The sequence below is a fragment of the Cebus imitator genome, unplaced genomic scaffold (assembly GCF_001604975.1).
Source record: "Cebus imitator isolate Cc_AM_T3 unplaced genomic scaffold, Cebus_imitator-1.0 Scaffold219, whole genome shotgun sequence".
In the NCBI taxonomy this organism is placed as follows: Eukaryota; Metazoa; Chordata; class Mammalia; order Primates; family Cebidae; genus Cebus; species Cebus imitator.
The window spans coordinates 2972245-2994273 of NW_016107534.1; the positions used below are offsets into that span (position 1 = coordinate 2972245).

At 60.9% G+C, this 22029-nt stretch overlaps 1 protein-coding gene across 3 annotated transcripts in view; it reads left to right on the forward strand.

The window, feature by feature from the left end:
- Positions 1 to 590: 590 nt before the first annotated feature.
- The window catches only part of FLNC (filamin C), a 29560-nt gene continuing 8121 nt past the window's right edge, over positions 591 to 22029 (forward strand). Inside the window, exons 1-35 of one of the 3 annotated variants that reach the window (XM_017549525.2) lie at positions 591 to 1184; positions 5457 to 5705; positions 7270 to 7367; positions 7566 to 7716; positions 7803 to 7921; positions 8153 to 8230; positions 8432 to 8594; positions 8761 to 8961; positions 10265 to 10402; positions 10791 to 10917; positions 11067 to 11203; positions 11404 to 11597; positions 11687 to 11800; positions 12473 to 12616; positions 12826 to 12949; positions 13043 to 13203; positions 13477 to 13567; positions 13656 to 13825; positions 14033 to 14150; positions 14239 to 14501; positions 14885 to 15482; positions 16130 to 16303; positions 16413 to 16575; positions 16835 to 16995; positions 18075 to 18242; positions 18321 to 18444; positions 18929 to 19085; positions 19160 to 19349; positions 19541 to 19564; positions 19692 to 19939; positions 20345 to 20464; positions 20777 to 20876; positions 21162 to 21302; positions 21587 to 21715; positions 21810 to 21983. In XM_017549525.2, the coding sequence (XP_017405014.1) occupies positions 833 to 1184; positions 5457 to 5705; positions 7270 to 7367; positions 7566 to 7716; positions 7803 to 7921; positions 8153 to 8230; positions 8432 to 8594; positions 8761 to 8961; positions 10265 to 10402; positions 10791 to 10917; positions 11067 to 11203; positions 11404 to 11597; positions 11687 to 11800; positions 12473 to 12616; positions 12826 to 12949; positions 13043 to 13203; positions 13477 to 13567; positions 13656 to 13825; positions 14033 to 14150; positions 14239 to 14501; positions 14885 to 15482; positions 16130 to 16303; positions 16413 to 16575; positions 16835 to 16995; positions 18075 to 18242; positions 18321 to 18444; positions 18929 to 19085; positions 19160 to 19349; positions 19541 to 19564; positions 19692 to 19939; positions 20345 to 20464; positions 20777 to 20876; positions 21162 to 21302; positions 21587 to 21715; positions 21810 to 21983 (5863 nt within the window). In that variant the 5' untranslated portion in view covers positions 591 to 832. Of the gene's footprint in view, positions 1185 to 5456; positions 5706 to 7269; positions 7368 to 7565; positions 7717 to 7802; positions 7922 to 8152; positions 8231 to 8431; positions 8595 to 8760; positions 8962 to 10264; positions 10403 to 10790; positions 10918 to 11066; positions 11204 to 11403; positions 11598 to 11686; positions 11801 to 12472; positions 12617 to 12825; positions 12950 to 13042; positions 13204 to 13476; positions 13568 to 13655; positions 13826 to 14032; positions 14151 to 14238; positions 14502 to 14884; positions 15483 to 16129; positions 16304 to 16412; positions 16576 to 16834; positions 16996 to 18074; positions 18445 to 18928; positions 19086 to 19159; positions 19350 to 19540; positions 19565 to 19691; positions 19940 to 20344; positions 20465 to 20776; positions 20877 to 21161; positions 21303 to 21586; positions 21716 to 21809; positions 21984 to 22029 lie in introns of all 3 variants that reach the window. The other 2 variants (XM_017549523.2, XM_017549522.2) reach the window with 2 other exon arrangements.

A 22029-nucleotide genomic window follows, 5' to 3' on the forward strand; every position in this document is an offset into this window, starting at 1 on the left:
TTTTCTATCTTTAAAGTTAAGCAATGGCCGGAGGCAGCCCCTCCACCACCCCAGGCTTCTCCTTCATTGGCATGGGCCAGGTTCCTGCTTCTTTCAGGCCGTCTCTGCGCAAGCACGCACACTTCCCTTCCCTGTCCACAGGTGGACAATGCCCTGGGCTAGGAGCCAGCCCTCGCAGGACCTGTCAGCAGCTTGCCACCAGCTAGTCTAGAAAATTCTGTCAACACCAGATCAGTGAGTTTAGCCCTAACCACTGGCCTCGGTTTCCCCATTTACCTCTTTGGTGCCTGCGGGGTATGGAAGGAGTACTATTTCATTCCTGACAATGCTTAGTTTGGTGTGTTGGATGTGGATGGAGAACTGTCCGCCCTCCCCGCCACCTTTCGCGGCAGCACCGGGGGCTCAGGGGGTGGGAGCCCCCAACCCTGTCCTGCTGTTCTGGCGGCGCGGGGGAGGGGCAGCAGGGGCGGGACGTCCTGCGCGGCGCGGCCCCCACCCGCGGGCCGGGCGGCATTCCTGGGAGGCCGGCGCTCTGACGTGGACCCGGGGGCCGCGGGCGCGGCGGGGGGGCGGCGGCCCAGGGGCTTCTTAAACCCCCCGCCTGGGCCTGGCCGCCACTTCCCGAGCACCGCTCCGCCCCCGGAGGGAGAGAGAGAGCCAGAGAGCGGCCCAGCCCCGCCAAGCCTCGCCAGCCCCGGAGCGAGAGAAGTTGGAGAGGAGCGCAGAGCAGCGCAGGGCAGCTAGTCCCGTGGTCGCGCCCCGACAGCCCCGACAGCGCCCGACAGCTGCATTCCCGGCCCCAGCCCCGGACGCAGCCCCAGCCCGCGCCAGCATGATGAACAACAGCGGCTACTCGGACGCCTGCCTCGGCCTGGGCGACGAGGCGGACGAGATGCCGTCCACGGAGAAGGACCTGGCGGAGGACGCGCCGTGGAAGAAGATCCAGCAGAACACGTTCACGCGCTGGTGCAATGAGCATCTCAAGTGCGTGGGCAAGCGCCTGACCGACCTGCAGCGCGACCTCAGCGACGGGCTGCGGCTCATCGCCCTGCTCGAGGTGCTCAGCCAGAAGCGCATGTACCGCAAGTTCCACCCGCGCCCCAACTTCCGCCAAATGAAGCTGGAGAACGTATCCGTGGCCCTCGAGTTCCTGGAGCGCGAGCACATCAAGCTCGTGTCCATAGGTCAGTGCAGGGGGCGAGGACACGGGCGCGGAGGGGGTAGGGTCGTCTCGTGGGGCAGGGGACACAAGTGCGAAGTAGGCGAACGGGGAGCTGAGAGACAGGGCAGAGGGCGACCCCCTGGTACAGAGAGAGGACCCCGGCCCCAGCCCTCCCACCCACCGACGCGGGCCATGGGCACTGCCTGCACTCCCTTTGGGGACAGCGAGCACCCCTGGGTGCGCCGAGGAGTCCAGGCCTTAGGGTTTGCAAGTCCTCCAGCTGCAGCCTCCCCACGCACACTCCCACCGCTTGCCTCGGCTCACTGTCCCATTTCCTTCCATCGGGCAACCCCAGCCCACACTTGGGAGGACAGAACCAGCGCCTGTCACTAAGCCCTGGAGGCACCTCCCCGCCCCCAACAAAGCAAGTGGTTCCCCAGCCTCACAACCCCTCTGCGGCCCGGGAGAGGTCTGAAGACAGGTCCCAACCACTGCCCGCGTATGCGGGCTCTGAGGCCGACGGGAGCTGGCGCGGGAGGCCCGCGGCGTGCATGTGCTCAGCAGCTGGGTTCAGGCCTGGGGGCCAGGGCCGGCAGGGCCCAGCCTCAGAAACCTAAAAAGGCCCTGAGCGAGCGCGGGGAGACTTAACCCCTGCCTGTCCTCCTCCAGTTTCAGCCTGCGGCGGAGGGGGCTTCCGCACGTCAGGCCCTGCCCCAGCCCACCCCGTACCCCGGGATTGGCTGCAGCTAACGGTCTGGGCTGCGGGGAGGGAGGGGAAGGCCTGTGGAAGGGAGGAAGTCATTGAGTGTAACCAGATTTGGAAGGTGTGTAGTGCAGGGTGGGGGCGGGGAGGCACTCCAGTCTTGGGAGCGGAGACGCCAAGGGTGGGCTTGGAGTGGCAGGAGGCGGTCCTGCCCTGAATCTTGCAGTCATCCCTGAGGCTGGGGGCCTGGAGGAGACCTCCCACTCCCAAGGAGAGCTCTTAAGAACCCTGCTGGGATTTGCAGGACAGGGTCCCCGGATAGGGATCTCCGGCCCCAAGAGCGGAGTTTCACGTGGGGCCAGGTGGGCCCCACACAGGCTGTTCTCTGAGACTTCTCCAAATGACTGGATGTCTGTCAGCCCCACTCTCCCTCGGGGCCACCTCTAGGCTTCCTGATATAGCAGCTGAGGTCAGCCCGGGGCCCTCTGCCCCATCCAGTCCCCTCCCTAGCCCTTACCCACTCCTGCCCCAATACTGCCCCCCCACCCCACCCGCCTGCCCTGGAAATAGCCCTGCCTCCGTGACACAGCAGATGTCTCTGAGCTTTCCAGAAGGACAAGGCTGAGGGCAGGGGGTGGGGGAGGGGGCCTGGAATATGTAGAGAAGCTGAGGGTTACGTGATGGAGGCTGAGGGGTCAGAGAGAAGTCAGTCCTGGGCTGGCATCCTCAGCAGGCTGGGGTTTGAAAGGCCGGACTGACTGTCCCAGGTTGGGTCTGGGTGAAGAGCGGGAGGCCTCCGCAAGACTTCATAGGAAACTGCTCAGCCCTCCCCTCCCCTCCAGCCTGCCGGGGGCTCCCGGCCCCTCTCCAGGCCGTGTCCTTCCTGAGCGCACCTCTCCCCTCCCCCGTGGTGGTGCCTGGCTCCGGCCCCCTTGGCTCAGCGGAGGAGGGGCCGACTCAGAGCCGAGGGGAAGAAGCAAAAGCTGGTTGGGGGTAGGAGGGAAGCTCCCAGGTTCCTGCTGGGAGGAAGGGGAGGCAGTCCCCATTTGGGCCAAGTTGCTTACTGGCGCTGATGAGATAAGCTGTCAGCAATTCAGCTGCTGGCCCCAGGCCGAGGCTGGAGGGGAGGGGACACAAGCGACCTGCTGGGGTGCCCCACCATGAGGAGGTCAAAGGGGCTGCCGACGAGGGGGGCATCCTGCTTCTGCTAGCTCCCCGGCTCCGTTTAGCTGTGGGAAGGGGCTATCCAGGGGGCCTCCTGAGCATTGTTTCAGCACTAAAATCCAGCATCTGGGCACCTGAGGGGGTGTCAGAAAGACTCCCCACTTCTTTTTCTAGAAGGGAGGTCAGGGTCTAGAGTGGGAGCTGGGATCCAGGTCCACCTGAAGAAGGGGCACTGAGCGCAGGCTAAAGGAGCTGTGCCCTTCATATCCCCACCACCTTGTCCTGGCCCCCCACTGCCCCTCGTCCCCTCCGAACAAAGAGGCCTATGAGGCAGCTCTGTCCCGCAGCTGTTCCCCAGTTGCTATTCCTTCTCTTGGAGCCAACAACCGAGGGAGGGGCTGGAGGGGGCAGCAGCTGTCCCAGCACCTCCCTAGGCCCAACCTTCTCCTCCCCCTCTATTTGAGGCCTGGGGTGGCCTCAGGAACTAGCTGTCTGGCTCCTCCCACTCCTTTGGGGGTAGCCCTAAGGCAGATGGAGAAGTGCTTGGTGGGCCCTGGTGGCACTGAGCTCCTCTCCTCTGCCTGGCCTCCGAGAGGGAGGAGGGAGAGGGAGGTCATTGCTCCCAGAGTGGGACTCGGGGCCCCACTGCCCTTCTTCTGCTTCAGGCCTGGACCACTTGCTCTCTGGCCCAGGGCCAGTTGCTGGGGAGAAACCTCCCTCTCCAGCAAATATGAATGACCACCCTCCCCATATACATACCCCCTCCAACCCCTGCAGCCTCAAGGCTTCCTGCCCAGGGGTCTGGCTCCAATTTGCAAGAAGTACTTCTGGGCATGTGAGCACTGGCTTTGGAGGCTGCCAGGGTTGTGAGAGGCTGGGGGCACTGGGGCATCCAGACTGTGTGAAAGTGTCAGAGCCTGTGTGTTTGAGAGAAAGCACCGGGAGGCAGCGAGTGAGTGTGTCATGGAATCTGAAAGCTGCCAAACCATTGTGCTGCAGTGGAGCCAGGGGAAGGGGGCGGGCTGGGGAGCTGCTGGGGAAGGAAGGATGAATCAGTGACAGGGTGGGGGAGCCCAGGAGGCCAGGGCCCCAGCCAGAGGGACAGAGAGACTGAGGCAGCCCTCCCGGGGCAGGTGGGAGTGGGGCAGGGGATGCCCTGGGTTTCTCAGGCACTGCCCCAAGGTCTGGGGAAGGGTGGAGGGGATAAGAAGTGGGAGGGGAGTCCACTCCACCCTCTCCCATCACTGGGGCAACGTCAGTAAACAAGACCGAGTCTCCCACCCACTTCCAGCCTCCTGAAAGCAGTGCTTTGGGAAGCTGATAGATTTCAGAACTTCATTGCCCTTTACAAGTAAGCTGAATTCCAAAGATCTGTCTACACTCTAGGCCACCCCAGGCTTCTGGATATTTCTTTCTGATTGTCAAAGGGGAACTAGCCCCCTGCAAATCTTGAGGAACCAGTTCTGGCTCAAAGGATTTCTCAAAGGACGTGATGGGTGGAGTGTGTCAGCTCCTGGAGTCCCTCCGGCCCCCAGCCTTTGACAACATGACATCCAAGCCTTAACTGAGAATGTACTAGACCCCACCCACCCAACCCCTCCCTGCTGTCAGAACCCTGGGTTTCTAAAGCCCTTTCTGGCATTCAGGGTAGAGTGTGAGTGGAACCTGGTCCTACTCCACTCCAGTTTAAAATATTCATTCAACCATTATTTATTGAGACCTTACTAAGTTCAAGACTTTCATTGTAGAAAGATAAAATTTAGTGTCTAAAGTGAAAGCAGACAAAAAAAAGAGAGTAAAGAATGTATTATTCCACCTATATAACACTCTGGGAAATACAAAGCATCTGTCATGACAGAAAGCAGATCAGTTGTTGCTTGGAACGGAACGACAAGGGCAGCAGGAGAGAGGGCTCACAAAGGGGTGTGAGCAAGGCAACTTTGGGGAGTGATGGATGGTACCTTTATTATTCTCGATCTGTGGTGGTGGCTTTGTGGAGATGTCCAAAGTGTCAAAGCTTCTCAAACTTCACTTCCTAGCGTGTGCAGTTGACGTAGCGCGTATGTCAAGCATACCTCAGTAGAACTGTTAACAAGACAAAAAGGCTCTGCCCTGGGAGCCTTACAATCCCACAGGGCCAGACACAAACCAGCTAATTACACAGACAGGAGGCAGACTCATGTGCTGTAGCAGGGGTGAGGGTACCTTCCAGAACCGCAGGAACACAGAGAAGCGGCCTTCTGACCGAAGGGCCCCGTAAAGGACTTGGCATCTGAGTGGAGCCTCTCAGGAGGGAGAGAGGTGGGTAGCAGAGACGAGAGGCCAGACCCCAGGGCTCTGGCCGAGGAGCTGGGCAGGTGAGGTAGGGAGCCCTGGGGCAGGAGAGGGTGGGGCACTCTAAGCCCACCTGTGCCTTCCCCTCTGCAGACAGCAAGGCCATCGTGGATGGGAACCTGAAGCTGATCCTGGGCCTGATCTGGACGCTGATCCTGCACTACTCCATCTCCATGCCCATGTGGGAGGATGAGGATGATGAGGACGCCCGCAAACAGACGCCCAAGCAGCGACTGCTTGGCTGGATCCAGAACAAGGTGCCACAGCTGCCCATCACCAACTTCAACCGTGACTGGCAGGACGGCAAAGCTCTGGGTGCCCTCGTGGACAATTGCGCCCCCGGTGAGTGGGCCAGCGAGCACAGCATGGAGCCCGTAGCTCCTAAAGACAGAGGGGACCAGCTGGGGCTGCTGAGGCCGGTGGTTGTCAGAATGCACACCCCAGGGCCTGGGGGGAGGATCCTGCGGGGTTTGCCCTCCTCCAGCTGCGGCTGTCTGTTGGTGGCAGGCCCTACCTGAAGAGGGTGCCAGTTTCACAGAGCTGAGAGAGGTTTAAAACCCCTTATTTTAGTGACAAGGACCCCATGGCCCAGAGAGGGCCAGCGAGTTATTCAAGATCACACAGCTTATCTGTGGCAGAACCACCTAGAGCCCAGGGCCTGGACTCCCTGCCCTGTGAACTTTTCACTGTGCCAGAAGGCACTATTCCTGCCAAGCCGAGAGACGGGCAGTGTGGCAGGACTCGTAGTAAGACCAAGAGTTAGACCCAGAGAAGTCTCTTCTCTGGGAGACCCTGGGATGGCTTTGACAAGGGCTTGAGGCTCAGGCTGATGTGGGATGAGGTCAGTGGGGCACTACCCAGTAGCAGGTGACCCAGCCTTGCCCCTTCTCCATGTAGGTCCTGGCCTGGTCAAGTGAGGGGAGCTCAGGGGCCATGAAAAAACCCAGGCATCACTAGCTAGAGGATACCCCATGGGCAGCTCCCTTTCTGCCCCTCATCTCCAGAAAAGATAGGCTTTCTCCAGGAGTCGCAGCCCCTTGGGACAAGCCTCCTCCACCCTGGGGTCAGCTGGGGAGCAGGGGGTGGGAGGCGGGGGCATAGCCTCCCGGGAAGCATTCCCAGCTGCTGAGCCATGGCCCATAGCTGGTGGTGCTGCCAGCAGTGAGCTCAGCTGTTCCAGCTAGTCATGGATTCCAGCCTTGAGCCGGCCCTCTCCCCGAAAATGTGTGCTGTCCCCCTCCTCCAGCTCTGGCCTGAACCAAGTGCCCCGTCACCTGCACCCTTCACAGGAGTGATCTGGGGCTGACTTGGCATCCTTCCTGTTAGGAGGGTGGGGCTCCTGAGGGCTGCAGAGGAGAAGTCATTCTCTCCCCACAGGCCCTCTAATGCCTCAGTTTCCCCAAGTGGGCAGTTAGAAGGAATAGGGAGTCTTATGCCCTCAGAGTGGTGTGGAAAGTGCTTAGAGATCTAGGGCTTCCGGGTAGCTGCGAGGAGGCCTTCTAGGGGATGTCAGGGGCATATGTGGGACAGGCACTCTGACCTCCTCTGCCCACCCTGAGACAGCTGAATGAGCAAGAGATATCTGAGAGGGGTACCCTCCCAGGGTTTGGGCTTCAAGGTCTGAGCTGGGGCCTGGGCAGGCAGGGGCCGGCCAGCAGGGCTGGTGCCAGGCTGCGTCAGCTGGGGCAGAAAGGCCTCATTGTTGGTGGTGGGGAGGGCTGTTGTGCCCCTATGTGGTAAGGGGCCTCACAGCTGATGGGGTCAGCAGGAACCTGGCTCGTCAGGGCCTAAAGCTGGTGGGAAGGGGCGTGAAGCCACAGGCTCCGAGGGTGTGGGGTGAACAAATGCCCTGCATCCTGGCCGGCTGGCTGTCCCTCACCATCGTCTCCCTCCATCACCTCTCCAGGTCTCTGCCCCGACTGGGAGGCCTGGGACCCCAACCAGCCTGTAGAGAATGCCCGGGAGGCCATGCAGCAGGCTGACGACTGGCTTGGGGTGCCTCAGGTACACACACAGTTGGGGCAGGGAGCAGGGGGGCAGGGGGACAGGGGGCAGGGGCAGGGGGACAGGGGGGCAGGGGGCAGAGGCGCAGGGGACAGGGTCAGAGGTTGGGTCTGTAAGGATACCTGGCCAGGGTGCAGGGGGAGACTGGGGCTGCTGGGAAAAGAGGGCGCCGTGTGACATCAGTCCCTTCTGCCGAAGGTTATCGCCCCCGAGGAGATCGTGGACCCCAACGTGGATGAGCATTCTGTCATGACCTACCTGTCCCAGTTCCCCAAGGCCAAGCTCAAACCTGGTGCCCCTGTTCGATCCAAGCAGCTGAACCCCAAGAAAGCCATCGCCTATGGTCCTGGTACGTGTGAGCCCCTGGTGGCCCTGCTGGGGAGCTGGGCACGAGGAGGCTCCCTGAGTAACCTGGGCTCTGCTCCCGCCCCGCAGGCATCGAGCCGCAGGGCAACACCGTGCTGCAGCCTGCCCACTTCACCGTGCAGACGGTGGACGCCGGCGTGGGTGAGGTGCTGGTCTACATCGAGGACCCCGAAGGCCACACCGAGGAGGTATGCAGAGGCTGCCGGGGACAGAGGGATTTGCTTGGGATTGGAACCGGAGAGTGTGGGGCCAACAATAGAAATGGTCCAGAAGTGACTGCCAGAGCCACATAGTGTGTCGTGCAGTCTGGGGAAGGTGTTACCAAGGGGTCTTCATGGGGCTGGGGTTCCTAAGGCGCTGTGGGGTCAGGAGGGACTACAGTCATTGGAGAGGCTTCCAATCTTTGTCCTTCCCAATAGGCCAAGGTGGTTCCCAACAATGACAAGGACCGCACCTATGCTGTCTCCTATGTGCCCAAGGTCGCTGGGTTACACAAGGTATCTCCCTTGAGGCCCCCTGCCAGTCCTGCTGTTCACATCCTTGGCTCCGGCTGCATGGACCCCTCTCTGAGCCTGTACCTTGCCCCTGCCCAGAGCCCCAGCTGCTTGCCTCTCACCCTCCTTGGCGTGGCTGTGCCCCTCTGCCCCATCTCGGGACGGCTATCCCCTAAAAGCTAACCTTTGACCTCTGACCCCTAGGTGACTGTGCTCTTTGCTGGTCAGAACATCGAACGCAGCCCCTTTGAGGTGAATGTGGGCATGGCCCTTGGGGATGCCAACAAGGTGTCAGCCCGTGGCCCTGGCCTGGAACCTGTGGGCAACGTGGCCAACAAACCCACCTACTTTGACATCTACACTGCAGGTAGGATGGGCCCAAGGGGGTGCAGGAGGAAAGCCCCTGACGGTGTGGGGCTGTGTGGGAGGGGCTGGGGCAGGGATACCAGCCAGAGGGTGACCAGCCTCAGGGTAAGGGCACTGGGGCAGCTGTGTGTGTCCAGAGTGGTGCTGACGGCCTCTGTTTGTGGCAGGGGCTGGCACTGGTGATGTTGCCGTGGTGATCGTGGACCCACAGGGCCGGCGCGACACAGTGGAAGTGGCCCTGGAGGACAAGGGCGATAGCACGTTCCGCTGCACATACAGACCTGTCATGGAGGGGCCACACACTGTGCATGTGGCCTTTGCGGGTGCCCCCATCACCCGCAGTCCTTTCCCTGTCCACGTGGCGGAAGGTAAGGGCCCCTCACCACTCCCCACGGTAGCCCTCACCCAAGCCAGGATACAGAGAATTGCCATCAAGTTCTGGGCCTGAGGACTGGGGGGACATGAAGCACTAATGCCGTGGGGCAGAGGGGCAAAGCTGCCTGAGGCTTGCAAGAGACAGGAGGAAGAGCCGGGGAGGGCCTCTGCAGAGACGCCCTCCCTGAGCCTTCCGCCCCACACCCAAGATGGCTGGAGTCCCTAAGAGCAGCAATGGGGGCCATACTGAAGGGTCCCAAAACACGTACCACCCTGGGAGGGCTGAGTGGAAGTGATGGGACCGTACGGGTGGGGGCGTATCTGGGGAGTGCTGCCCGCACGCCGGGCCCTCGGGTTGTGACTGCCCCACTTGTTCTCTCCCTGCACTCAGTGCCCATCGTCCACCAGGCCAAGAGAGTGGTGCCACTTTAGTGCTCTCCAGTGGAGGCGGGGCCAGGCCTGGCCATAGCTGACTGGCCTTACCTGTGCTGTGTGGCATGACCCGGGCAGTGTGGAATCGCCCCCTTCTGTGGCATTCTGTGGCAGGCCTCAGGTTCCATGGCGTTGTCTGTGTTCTGTGGCAGTCTAGTGTCTTTGCCACTTGCCTGATGATTTCTGTGACGAAATCTGGGCTTTGAGGCGTTGCCTGTGTTCCGTGGTCCCCCTTGGGCAGTGCCATCGCCTGTGGTCATGGTAGTCCTGGAATATGTGTCGTCGCCTGTTTTGTAGCACTCGTGGGTTCCATGCCGTTTCCTGGATCCTGTGGCAGACTAAGATTCCCATTCCTTTGCCTGTGTTCCGTGGCAAGGTCTGGGCTCGTTGCCACTGGCCACGGTTTGTGGGAGGCTGATTTCCACACATCGCCTGTGTTCTGTGGCAGACTTCAAGTTATCTGAAGCAGCTTTTTTCCATGGCATTGCTGAATGCGTTGTGGCATGACTTGGATCCTAAGGTTGCTTTGGTGCTCTGAGAGGGCACAGAGGGCTCTAGAGGTCTTGGGGTGGGTAAAGGGGCCTTCCCCCTCTCTCTGAGCCCACTCTCAGCCCAGCTCTGCCATGCATTTCCCCAGTGGCACTGGCTCAGAAGCTTTCTTGTGCCCTGCCTGGTCTGGGACCTGTAGCCAGCTCCAGCCCCGCAGCCCCGGTTGTGTTGGGGGCACAAAGGGCTCCAGAGCAGGGCTGTGGGGCCGGGCCTATGCCTGGGAGGGGTTAGAAGGACTGTGCACAGGGAGGTGGGGGCTGAGCCTCTGTCCAAGGCCCCTCAACACCCCCAACCTCCTCTCTCCTCTTTCCCCAGCCTGTAACCCCAATGCCTGCCGTGCCTCTGGGCGAGGCCTGCAGCCCAAGGGTGTTCGTGTGAAAGAGGTGGCTGACTTCAAGGTGTTTACCAAGGGTGCTGGCAGCGGGGAGCTCAAGGTCACAGTTAAGGGGCCAAGTGAGTGCCAGAGCCCAGGGTCACGGGGGTGGGGCTGGGGGAATCAGAGAGGAAGTATGGCCAATGGTCCTGCCTCCCAGAGGGCAGTGACAGCCAGCACCACAGCTCCACAGTCACCAGTGGCACCCCAGAATCTCAGGCACATTGTTTCCTCTCTGCCTCAGTTTCTCAGTCTGCAAGCCAGGAATGATTCTCTCCACCCTAAGTGCTGTACAGGGTGTTATGCACGGGGATAACAAGTGGTACCTGCCCTGAGTTTCAGCACCGTCCACTAGAGCACTGCCCTCGGGCTGGGCCAGGGTCCCAAGAGCTCCTTGAGGGGATTGAGGAGCTGGGACTTCAAGGATATTGATCTGCCTTCTCCCCCACTCCGCCCCCACCTCCTCAGAGGGCACAGAGGAGCCGGTGAAGATTCGGGAGGCTGGAGATGGTGTGTTCGAGTGTGAGTACTACCCAGTGGTGCCTGGGAAGTATGTGGTGACCATCACGTGGGGCGGCTATGCCATCCCTCGCAGGTGAGTACCTTGCGCCCCCCATGCTGTCTCATCTAGGCCATTACAGGAAGGGACGAGGGGCAGCAGGCTGCGGGGGAGTTTGAGGGGAGATGGAGGGGGGCCTTGGAGGGACACTTCTTGGCATGGACACCAGCTCCCTCTCTGTCTAGCCCCTTTGAGGTACAGGTGAGCCCAGAGGCAGGAGTGCAAAAGGTCCGGGCCTGGGGTCCTGGTTTGGAGACTGGCCAGGTGGGCAAGTCAGCTGATTTTGTGGTGGAAGCCATTGGCACTGAGGTGGGGACACTGGGTAAGTAGCTGGGAGGCAGGAGGAGGGAGTGCTGTGGGGGAGGGCGGTGGGGGTCACTGGGGGTAATGGGTGCAGTGAGCATGCTGGGGAGCCCTGGGGTGAGCAAGGAGCTCAGACATGAGGGAGGCCAGAGGAGAGCTGGGGGACGGAAGGGTCTTGCCAAATGCTGGACCCACCAACCCTCCCCCACCTCGCCCCAGGCTTCTCCATCGAGGGGCCCTCACAAGCCAAGATCGAATGTGACGACAAGGGGGACGGCTCCTGCGATGTGCGGTACTGGCCCACAGAGCCTGGGGAGTACGCCGTGCATGTCATCTGTGACGACGAGGACATCCGAGACTCACCCTTCATTGCCCACATCCTGCCTGCCCCACCTGACTGCTTCCCAGATAAGGTGTGGTCCCAGCTCTGGCACAATGCTCCAGGGGCTGGGCGAGCTGGTTCTCCTCTGGTGCCCAACCCAGCCCTCTTCCCTCTGCACAGGTGAAGGCCTTTGGGCCCGGCCTGGAGCCTACTGGGTGCATTGTGGACAAGCCTGCTGAGTTCACCATTGATGCCCGTGCAGCTGGCAAGGGAGACCTGAAGCTCTATGCCCAGGTGGGGGATTGCCCAGTCTCTGCAGCCCTTACTACCCGTGGCAGGGACCCTGGAAAACAGGGCCAGGCCAGAGGCAGAGGCCTCCCAGCAGGAAATTATAGCATCACAGAAGATCAGGCAGCACTGATTCTCATGGGCCCATCAGTACCATGGAAAATTTTAAATTTTGTGTTTTCTTACAGATCATAACTTAAAAACGTATTTCACCAAAGGGTCACTTGTGCTAATTTGTAATTGAAAGATTGTTTCATTGAATAAGACATTGGTTTCCCAAGTCAGTTTCTCACACTGGTGTCCATTGACCCCTGGAGGTTAATGAACATATTCTTGAGGATCTAAGAGGGTGGTTCTTCTTTAAAAGGCTCATTATTCAATGTTAGGAACATAAATTTAGCCCACATTCTTCCGGTCCAACACATTTCAGAGATAAGGAAACACAGGCTGGGAAAGCAAGCCACACAGATGGCCTTGAGCCAGGCCTCCAGGCTTCCATGGTGGGCTCTGGCCACCAGAGCACATGGGCCTGGGCTCAGGTGGCCTCAGTGGCTGGTGTGGGGGCGGGGAGTGCCAGCCTGTTGGCTGCAGGAAAAGGGGCGCTGGGTCCACCTGTGGCCAGCAGAGGGCGCTCTGCAGAGGCCACAGCTGTGATCTTTGCTCGGGTGATGCCCACAGGACGCCGACGGCTGTCCCATCGACATCAAGGTGATCCCCAACGGCGATGGCACCTTCCGCTGCTCCTACGTGCCCACCAAGCCCATTAAGCACACCATCATCATCTCCTGGGGAGGCGTAAACGTGCCCAAGAGCCCCTTCCGGGTGCGTTCTCCCAACCTGCCCCGTGCCCACTGCCAGGGGTCCCCGAGGGAGGGTAGACCCCTTGCTGGAGCCCCTGGCTGTCTCTGGGCTCAGGCTGGAACTGAGGCTTGGGCTGGTGCCACTGAGGCTGGGCCAGGTGTGCTGGACAGAAAGATGAACCTTGAGGAAGGGCACCCTGCTGAGCTGCAACCTTCCTCCACCCCCTGCAGGTGAACGTGGGCGAGGGCAGCCATCCAGAGCGGGTGAAGGTGTACGGCCCTGGCGTGGAGAAGACGGGCCTCAAGGCCAATGAGCCCACCTACTTCACGGTGGACTGCAGCGAGGCGGGGCAAGGTGCACTCAGGCAGAAGGGGTGGATTCAGTTGGGGTGTTGGGCAGTTGAGGAGTGTCTGAGCCCGACTCACAGCGGTGCCCGCCTCCCCGCAGGCGACGTGAGCATCGGCATCAAGTGCGCCCCTGGTGTGGTGGGCCCTGCAGAGGCTGACATCGACTTCGACATCATCAAGAATGACAACGATACCTTCACGGTCAAGTACACGCCCCCAGGGGCCGGACGCTACACCATCATGGTGCTGTTTGCCAACCAGGTACTCAAGCCCCTGGGTAGTCACAGCGGCCTGCACCTCTCAGCTCTAGAAGGCAGCTGGAGATGCTGTCAGTGGGGGTAGGGAGGGACGATTTCACAGACATGGTAGAGCCCTTCCCGTGTGAGGCAGTGTGCCGAAGAGAAAGCAAAGGGAGCTCTTTTGGGGGCTGCCCCTGTCCCTGCTGGGTCCCCTGGGGGCATCCGGAGCCAGCACCTAGCCCAGAGCAGGGGTGTGGTCCCCTCGAGAGCCTGACTGAGCCTCTTCCACACCCAGGAGATCCCTGCCAGCCCCTTCCACATCAAGGTGGACCCATCCCATGATGCCAGCAAGGTCAAGGCCGAGGGGCCTGGGCTGAATCGCACAGGTGGGTGTCTGACCAGGGGCTGGGGCTGACTCAAGGTTGGGGTTAGGTGGCTGCCAGGCCCTTGCCACATCTCTGGGTGGCTCCCCAGGTGTGGAAGTTGGGAAGCCCACACACTTCACGGTGCTGACCAAGGGAGCCGGAAAGGCCAAGCTGGACGTGCAGTTTGCGGGGACGGCCAAGGGCGAGGCTGTGCGGGACTTTGAGATCATTGACAACCATGACTACTCCTACACCGTCAAGTACACTGCTGTCCAGCAGGTGCGCTCTGCCCTCCCATGCCCCTGCCCAGCCAGGCTGCCGGAGCCCTGGGTTTCCCTCCAGTCCCATGGGACCAGTTCTGGCTCCTCCGTGCCTTCCCTGCCTCCTGCTGTCACTCTCTCGGTGGATCTGAGCTTCAGATTCACTATCAGGATGCTGCAGAACTATGCCTTACGCCCCGTTCTGACCTAACATTGTACCCAACAGGGCAACATGGCAGTGACAGTGACCTACGGTGGGGACCCTGTCCCCAAGAGCCCCTTTGTGGTGAATGTGGCACCCCCGCTGGACCTCAGCAAAATAAAAGTTCAGGGCCTCAACAGCAGTAAGTTGGGCAAGAGCCACCCTGGGAATGAGGGGTGTTTGGGCGGCGTAGACCAGTTTCCTCATGGTGTCGCTTGCCCTCCATGCAGAGGTGGCCGTGGGACAGGAACAAGCCTTCTCTGTGAACACGCGAGGGGCTGGCGGTCAGGGCCAGCTGGACGTGCGGATGACTTCACCCTCTCGCCGGCCCATCCCCTGCAAGCTAGAGCCATGCGGGGGCACGGAAGCCCAGGCCGTGCGCTACATGCCCCCCGAGGAGGGGCCCTACAAGGTGGACATCACCTACGACGGCCACCCAGTGCCTGGCAGCCCCTTTGCTGTGGAGGGCGTCCTGCCCCCTGATCCCTCCAAGGTGAAGAGACAGGATCTGGTTGGGGCTGGGAGTTGGGGACTTGTTGGGAAGATGAACGAGTCACAGGGGCAGAGGCCAGAGGGACTTGTGTGCCTGGAGCAGGCACAGCCAAGGACATGGGGCCAAGGCCAGCCCCACCCCACCCCCTGCCTTGAAGACAACTTAGCTATTAAGAGCCTGGTCTTGGAGTCAGACCTGGGCTGGAATCCCAGGTCCACTAACTGGGACAGATTGCTTCATCTCTGCCTCCATGTCATCACCTGGAGTTGTTATAAGCACTCAGGCTGCAGTAGCAGCCACAGTTGGAGGTGATGAGTTGGGGGGCCCTGGCTGGGATGAGGAGGCCAGGTGCAGAGAACCCACACACCTGCCTCTCCTCCTAGGTTTGTGCTTACGGCCCCGGACTCAAGGGCGGACTGGTCGGCACCCCCGCGCCATTCTCCATTGATACCAAGGGGGCTGGCACAGGTGGCCTGGGGCTGACTGTGGAGGGCCCCTGCGAGGCCAAGATTGAGTGCCAGGACAATGGTGATGGCTCCTGTGCTGTCAGCTACCTGCCCACGGAGCCGGGCGAGTACACCATCAACATCCTGTTTGCCGAAGCCCACATCCCCGGCTCGCCCTTCAAAGCCACCATCCGGCCTGTGTTTGACCCGAGCAAGGTGCGGGCCAGCGGGCCCGGCCTGGAGCGCGGCAAGGCCGGGGAAGCAGCCACCTTCACTGTGGACTGCTCAGAGGCAGGCGAGGCGGAGCTGACCATTGAGATCCTGTCAGACGCCGGTGTCAAGGCCGAGGTGCTGATCCACAACAACGCGGATGGCACCTACCACATCACCTACAGCCCCGCCTTCCCCGGCACCTACACCATCACCATCAAATATGGCGGGCATCCTGTGCCCAAATTCCCCACCCGCGTCCACGTGCAGCCCGCCGTCGATACCAGTGGCGTCAAGGTCTCGGGGCCTGGTATTGAGCCACATGGTGAGTGGACAGGAGGAGCTGGGCAAGGTCAAGTGGCAGGTCCAGGGCCCGGGTAGTTGGTGGGAGGGAGGGAAGCAGAGCTGAGGGCCGGGAGAGCAACCTGGGGTGAAGGGAGGGCTCTCGAGCAGCCCGAGTCCTTCCTGGCACAGAAACCCCAGAGAAGAACTACACAGGAAGACCAGGGGGTGGAGACTGGCCTCTGCTCTTGTGGCAAAACTGCATGTGCCTCTGAGCGTTTTTCTGGAGAGTTTCCTTCTTTCATCTGCTTAAGGGGTACCCTGATCCAAAAAGCTGAAACTCTGCTCTGGAGGAGCCAGGGGGAAAGCTTTGGGGTAGAGGGTGACAAGAGTCAGGAGACAGTAAGTGAGAATGGGTCATCTGCGAGGGGTCAGACCTTGGCTAGGCATGGGGCACGGCGGAGGGATGCAAGGCCCACAGCTTGGTGGGTGACTCATGTCAACAGAGAATGTTGCTACGTGGAGAAGGGAGTAAAGGCAGAGACTGGAGTTTACAGGGGTGCCGGGGAGGGTGGGGGCCCAGGCTCTGATTGGAGGGGCAGCCTGGGAGTTGGGGAGGGGGAGAGGAGGGGGAGAATCTGTGTGAAGGCTGCCCCCACCCCTGCTGAGTTCATGTCTCCTGGGCTTCAGGTGTCCTGCGGGAGGTGACCACTGAGTTCACTGTGGATGCAAGATCCCTGACAACCACGGGTGGCAACCACGTGACAGCTCGTGTGCTCAACCCCTCGGGTGCCAAGACAGACACCTACATGACAGACAATGGGGATGGCACCTACCGGGTGCAGTACACTGCCTACGAAGAGGGTGAGGGCCGGGCGAGTGGGCAGGGCTGGGATGTGATGACAGCGCCCTTGGGGCAGGAGGGTGGTGGGGGTGCACACTCCCTGATGGATGCCCCATGGCCGGCTTCCAGGAGTGCATTTGGTGGAGGTCCTGTATGATGAGGTCGCTGTGCCCAAGAGCCCTTTCCGAGTGGGCGTGACTGAGGGCTGTGATCCCACCCGTGTCAGGGCCTTCGGGCCAGGCCTGGAGGGTGGCTTGGTCAACAAGGCCAACCGCTTCACCGTGGAGACCAGGTACCCTCCCCCTTTGCTAGCCTGAGCCTGTGGCCACCCTTTCCCAGCCCCTTGCCCTCCTTGCTCATCCCTCTGCCTGCGTTCAGCCCCACCCCATCCTCCCTCAGGGGTGAGGCAGGAGGAGATCTCCCCCAGGGGCTTGTTTCTCCTCCTCTGGGCCCCCAGTGGCCTGCTGTCTTTCCTCCCTATCCCCCACTCCGCTACTCCCCCATCCTCACTCACTGGCCTTACGAAGCTGATGGGTGGTGTCATCTCGCAGGGGAGCCGGCACTGGGGGCCTCGGCCTAGCCATCGAGGGCCCCTCGGAAGCCAAGATGTCCTGCAAGGACAACAAGGATGGTAGCTGCACCGTGGAGTATATCCCCTTCACCCCTGGAGACTATGACGTCAACATCACCTTCGGGGGGAGGCCCATCCCAGGTGTGCAGAGAGCGGTGGGGGTCTCGGGAAAGACAAGGGAGGGTGCGGGATACTCGCTCCACGAGGGGGAAACTGGAAGGAAGTTGGATGAGAATGTTCAGACAGAGGATAGCCTAGAGCAGGTCAGGGTGGAGCCCAGCCAGAGGGAGGACGTGAAGGAGGCAGACAGGCAGTGAGGGTGGATACGACAGCCCCTCCAGGTCAATGCCAAGAACCCACTCTGGCCTCCTAGCTCCTTGCCTGGAGTGCGAGACCTTGGCTGTGCAGGTCCACTGCTCACTGTGTGTCCAGAAACTCAGACATAGCCCAGGCTCCTCTTGTCAGCTCAGGCCAGCCTTGGGCCTTCTCGCTCGTATCGTCTACAGAGAACTCCCCTGCCTTCTGCAGGCTCAGCTACAGGTCATGTCTTCAAATATTGCATGACTTGGGACTGCTGAAATTGGAAACTTTTTCCCTTACCTAATTTCCCATCTTTTTATTATTTCAGCCACAGTGTCAGAAATATATTTGATTTTTAAAAAATCTTATGGCTGGGCGCAGTGGCTCATGCCTATAATTCCAGCACTTTGGGAGGCCAAGGTGGGTAGATCACCTCAGATCAGGAGTTTTGAGACCAGCCTGACCAACATGGAGAAATCCCGTCTCTACTAAAAATACAGAATTAGCTGGGTGTGGTGGTGGGCGCCTGTAATCCCAGCTACTGGTGAGGTGAGGCAAGAGAATTGCTTGAACCCGGTGGCGGAGCTTGTGGTGAGCTGAGATCTCGCCATTGCACTCCAGCCTGGGCAACAAGAGCAAAACTCCGTCTCAGAAAAAAAAAAAATTATTTCCACATTTTTAGGAAGGTCTTATCTTCCAGGCCTGGGACCCACATGAGTGAGGTTTGCCCAGCCTCAGTCTGCAGCCAAGTTCGTTTATTCTTGTGTGCGTTTTCTTAGCAAGTTCCTAGGTGTGTTTCCATGTTGTTCTGACTTCCCTGTGGGCATTTCAAAGGCAGGAAGGCCTCCTCCTCTGTGGCTTTTCAGCATCAGGGGACCCTCCCAGGCGGTCGGCAGGAGCTGATGTTCTTCTCCTTACAGGGAGCCCGTTCCGGGTGCCGGTGAAGGATGTGGTGGACCCCGGGAAAGTGAAGTGCTCAGGCCCAGGGCTGGGGGCCGGTGTCAGGGCCCGGGTCCCCCAGACCTTCACCGTGGACTGCAGTCAGGCTGGCCGGGCACCCCTGCAGGTGGCTGTGCTGGGTCCCACAGGTATAGAATGGCCGGGGCAGGGAGGAGGGAGGTTAGGGGGGTGCCTGGAGGCTCTGCTGACCCTGCGCCCTTGTCCAGGTGTGGCCGAGCCTGTGGAGGTGCGGGACAATGGAGATGGCACCCACACTGTCCACTACACCCCAGCCACAGACGGGCCCTACACGGTAGCCGTCAAATATGCTGACCAGGAGGTGCCACGCAGGTGAGGACCAGCGCTGGGCTCCCATGCTGTAGCTGAGCTGAGGTGCTCCTGCTGGGGAGGCACCGTAGGGTCACTGCTGGGGGCCCCTGGGAGAGCCCCTCCTGCTGTCAGCCTCATCCAGTCTCCCTGCCCCATCCAGCTCTTCCCCAGGGCTCTGCCCTGAGGCTATCTTGCCCCAGGAGCTTCTACAGCAAAACTAGCGCCTTAGGAAAGGTGCAGGAGGCCTGGGCCAGGGCCTCCCCCCAGGCTCTCCCACAGCACCTTCCTGGGGAATGGAGAAGTGCCCTGTCTCTGTCACAGGAGTCCCAGAGGGGCCCTGCCCCCCGACTCAGAATGTAAATAGCTTCTGGGAACTGGTCCCTCCTCCTTGGTCCACAGTCCTCCCTCCTGCCCATGTTTATGGGGAGGACTCTGGCTCAAGAGGAAATCACCCCCTACCCTGTCCATAGCCCCCATCAACTGTCTATCCCTTCTGTTCCTCAAGCCCCTTCAAGATCAAAGTCCTTCCAGCTCACGATGCCAGCAAGGTACGGGCCAGTGGCCCCGGCCTCAACGCCTCTGGCATCCCTGCCAGCCTGCCGGTGGAGTTCACCATAGACGCACGGGATGCTGGTGAGGGGTTGCTCACTGTCCAGATCCTGGTGAGTCCCTGCACAGCCCACCCCCAGGTCATGCTCCAGGCACAGGCAGGCCTTGACCTCTGCTTCTCCCTCAGGACCCCGAGGGTAAGCCCAAGAAGGCCAACATCCGGGACAATGGGGATGGCACTTACACCGTGTCCTACCTGCCAGACATGAGCGGCCGGTACACCATCACCATCAAATATGGTGGCGACGAGATCCCCTACTCGCCCTTCCGCATCCATGCTCTGCCCACTGGGGACGCCAGCAAGTGCCTTGTCACAGGTAGGTGCCCACCCGCTCCTCGTGCCCTGCTCACCACCCAGCCCTTAAAGCCCCTCCAGAGCCCTGGCCTGGTCCCCAGGGGTCTGCTGGTGAGAGGACACACATGTCCCAGCCCTGGCCCTGTCCTCCCCCACACAATGCCCCAGCCCACACTGAGCACGGCCTGGCCTCACACTTTTCTCTCTTTCCAGTGTCCATTGGAGGCCACGGCCTGGGTGAGTGCCCTTTCTCTCCTCTTCTTGCTGTGGGCCAGGGTGGTTAGTAGTCGGGGGTGGGCAGCCAGGAACAGAGAGGGCTGCCTCCAGACCTCCAGCCCCCTGAGCAGGATCTCCCACATGGCAGGTGCCTGCCTGGGCCCCCGAATCCAGATTGGGCAGGAGACGGTGATCACAGTGGATGCCAAGGCAGCCGGCGAGGGGAAGGTGACGTGCACGGTGTCCACACCGGATGGGGCGGAGCTCGATGTGGATGTGGTTGAGAACCATGACGGTACCTTTGACATCTACTACACAGCGCCCGAGCCGGGCAAGTACGTCATCACCATCCGCTTTGGGGGCGAGCACATCCCCAACAGCCCCTTCCACGTGCTGGTAAGCTCCAAAGCCACCACAAAAGACTAGCTGGCTGGGGTCGGTGGGGGGGCATGAGGGGCTGTCCGTTTTAGCAGCAGCCGGGATCCCAGATAACTGTCCCCAAGGAATCCCACTTCTTTGAGGGCTCCTGGGGCCAGAGGGCTCCAGGATGGAGCCTTAGCTTTCCCCACAGCCCCCCGAAGTGGGAGGAGAACAGGGCCCTGCCCCCTGCCGGAACCCACTGCGTGCTCCACCATCCCCAGCTCCCGCTCCCCAGAGGCTGCCCCGAAGGAGGATGAAGCCCTCCAAGAGGCGAGCACCCAAGACATCACCCAGCATTTCAGACTCCTGGGCCTTTCTCTGAGTCAGCCCCTGGGCCTGCGAGCCTGCCACACCCTGTGCCCCCTTGCCTTGCCTCCCCAGGCGTGTGACCCCCTGCCGCATGAGGAGGAGCCCTCTGAAGTGCCGCAGCTGCGCCAGCCCTACGCTCCTCCCCACCAGCCCTACGCTTCTCCCAGGCCTGGCGCCCGCCCCACACCTTGGGTACTCCGCCTTCCGCCGGGCAACGTCCTCCTTCTCCTCCTCCCCTTCCTTCATTTCTTGTCTCCAATCTTCTGTAGCCAGGGCTGAAGCGTGGTCTGGGGGCCTCTTGGGGAACAGGCAGGACTCAGGCTGGGCAGATGGAGCCCCGCTTGGGCACGGCACTCCTTCTCTTGCAGCTGACGCACCTGTCTTGCCATGCTGGTTTCACCATTAACTACCTTGTTCTTTCCTCACTCTCCAACTTTAGTCATGGCACGGGCCAAGCTCCCGGGCCTTCCCCAGTCACTGACTGTTCCCTCTTACCTGCCGCAGGCCACAGAGGAGCCAGTGGTGCCCGCAGAGCCAATGGAATCCATGCTGAGGCCCTTCAACCTGGTCATCCCCTTCACGGTGCAGAAAGGGGAGCTCACAGGTACTGCCCTGCGGCCCCCAGGCATGCCCTTTGTCTTAGGGATGAAAACTGAGGCCCAGGGAGAGGAAGTGAGCTCTACCCAGGGCCACACAGCAGGTTGAGCAGAGCCAGAACTCGGGTGCAAACCATCTGTCCCCTAGTTCAGGGCTCAGGCCACTGCCACAGGCTGTCTCCCAGTGCCTGGCCTCCCAGGTGGCAGCAGAAGCACTCAGGAGCAGGCCTGGGACAACAGGGAGGTTGCAGTGTGGGAAACCAGGGTCCCCATGTAACTGCATCTCCCTGCAGGGGAGGTGCGGATGCCCTCCGGGAAGACGGCACGGCCCAACATTACCGACAACAAGGACGGCACCATCACAGTGAGGTACGCGCCCACCGAGAAAGGCCTGCACCAGATGGGGATCAAGTACGACGGCAACCACATCCCCGGTGAGTTAGGGGCTGGGCTGGGCTGGGCTGGGGCTTGGGTGAGAGGAGCTGGCAGCAGCTTCAGTCCTGCCTTCCTTCTTTCAACAAATATTTATTGAGCACCCGCTGTGTGCAGACACCAGGCAAGGCCCCAGAGAGGCTCATACCCTGGTGGGAGGCAGACCTCCACCAGCTGGGTCCCTACGGCAGAGACAGAGGGGGTTGGCAGGGAGGCTGCTGGAAGGTGCTGTGGGCTAAGACAATCCCTGATGCTGACCTGGCCCCCTTTTTCTCTCTACCCCCAGGGAGCCCCTTGCAGTTCTATGTGGATGCCATCAACAGCCGCCATGTCAGTGCCTACGGGCCAGGCCTGAGCCATGGCATGGTCAACAAGCCAGCCACCTTCACCATTGTCACCAAAGATGCTGGAGAAGGTGAGGGAGCGGCAGGTTGGGGGCTGGGGTGGAGACTCACCAGGAGCAGGGGCGAGGGCAGGAACTCTGATCTTGGCCCCACCTCTACCTACAGGGGGTCTGTCGCTGGCCGTGGAGGGCCCATCCAAGGCAGAGATCACCTGTAAGGACAACAAGGATGGCACCTGCACCGTGTCCTACCTGCCGACCGCACCTGGGGACTACAGCATCATCGTGCGCTTCGATGACAAGCACATCCCGGGGAGCCCCTTCACAGCTAAGATCACAGGTGAGGCGGATGAATGGGCACGTGCAGCCCACGAGACACACACACC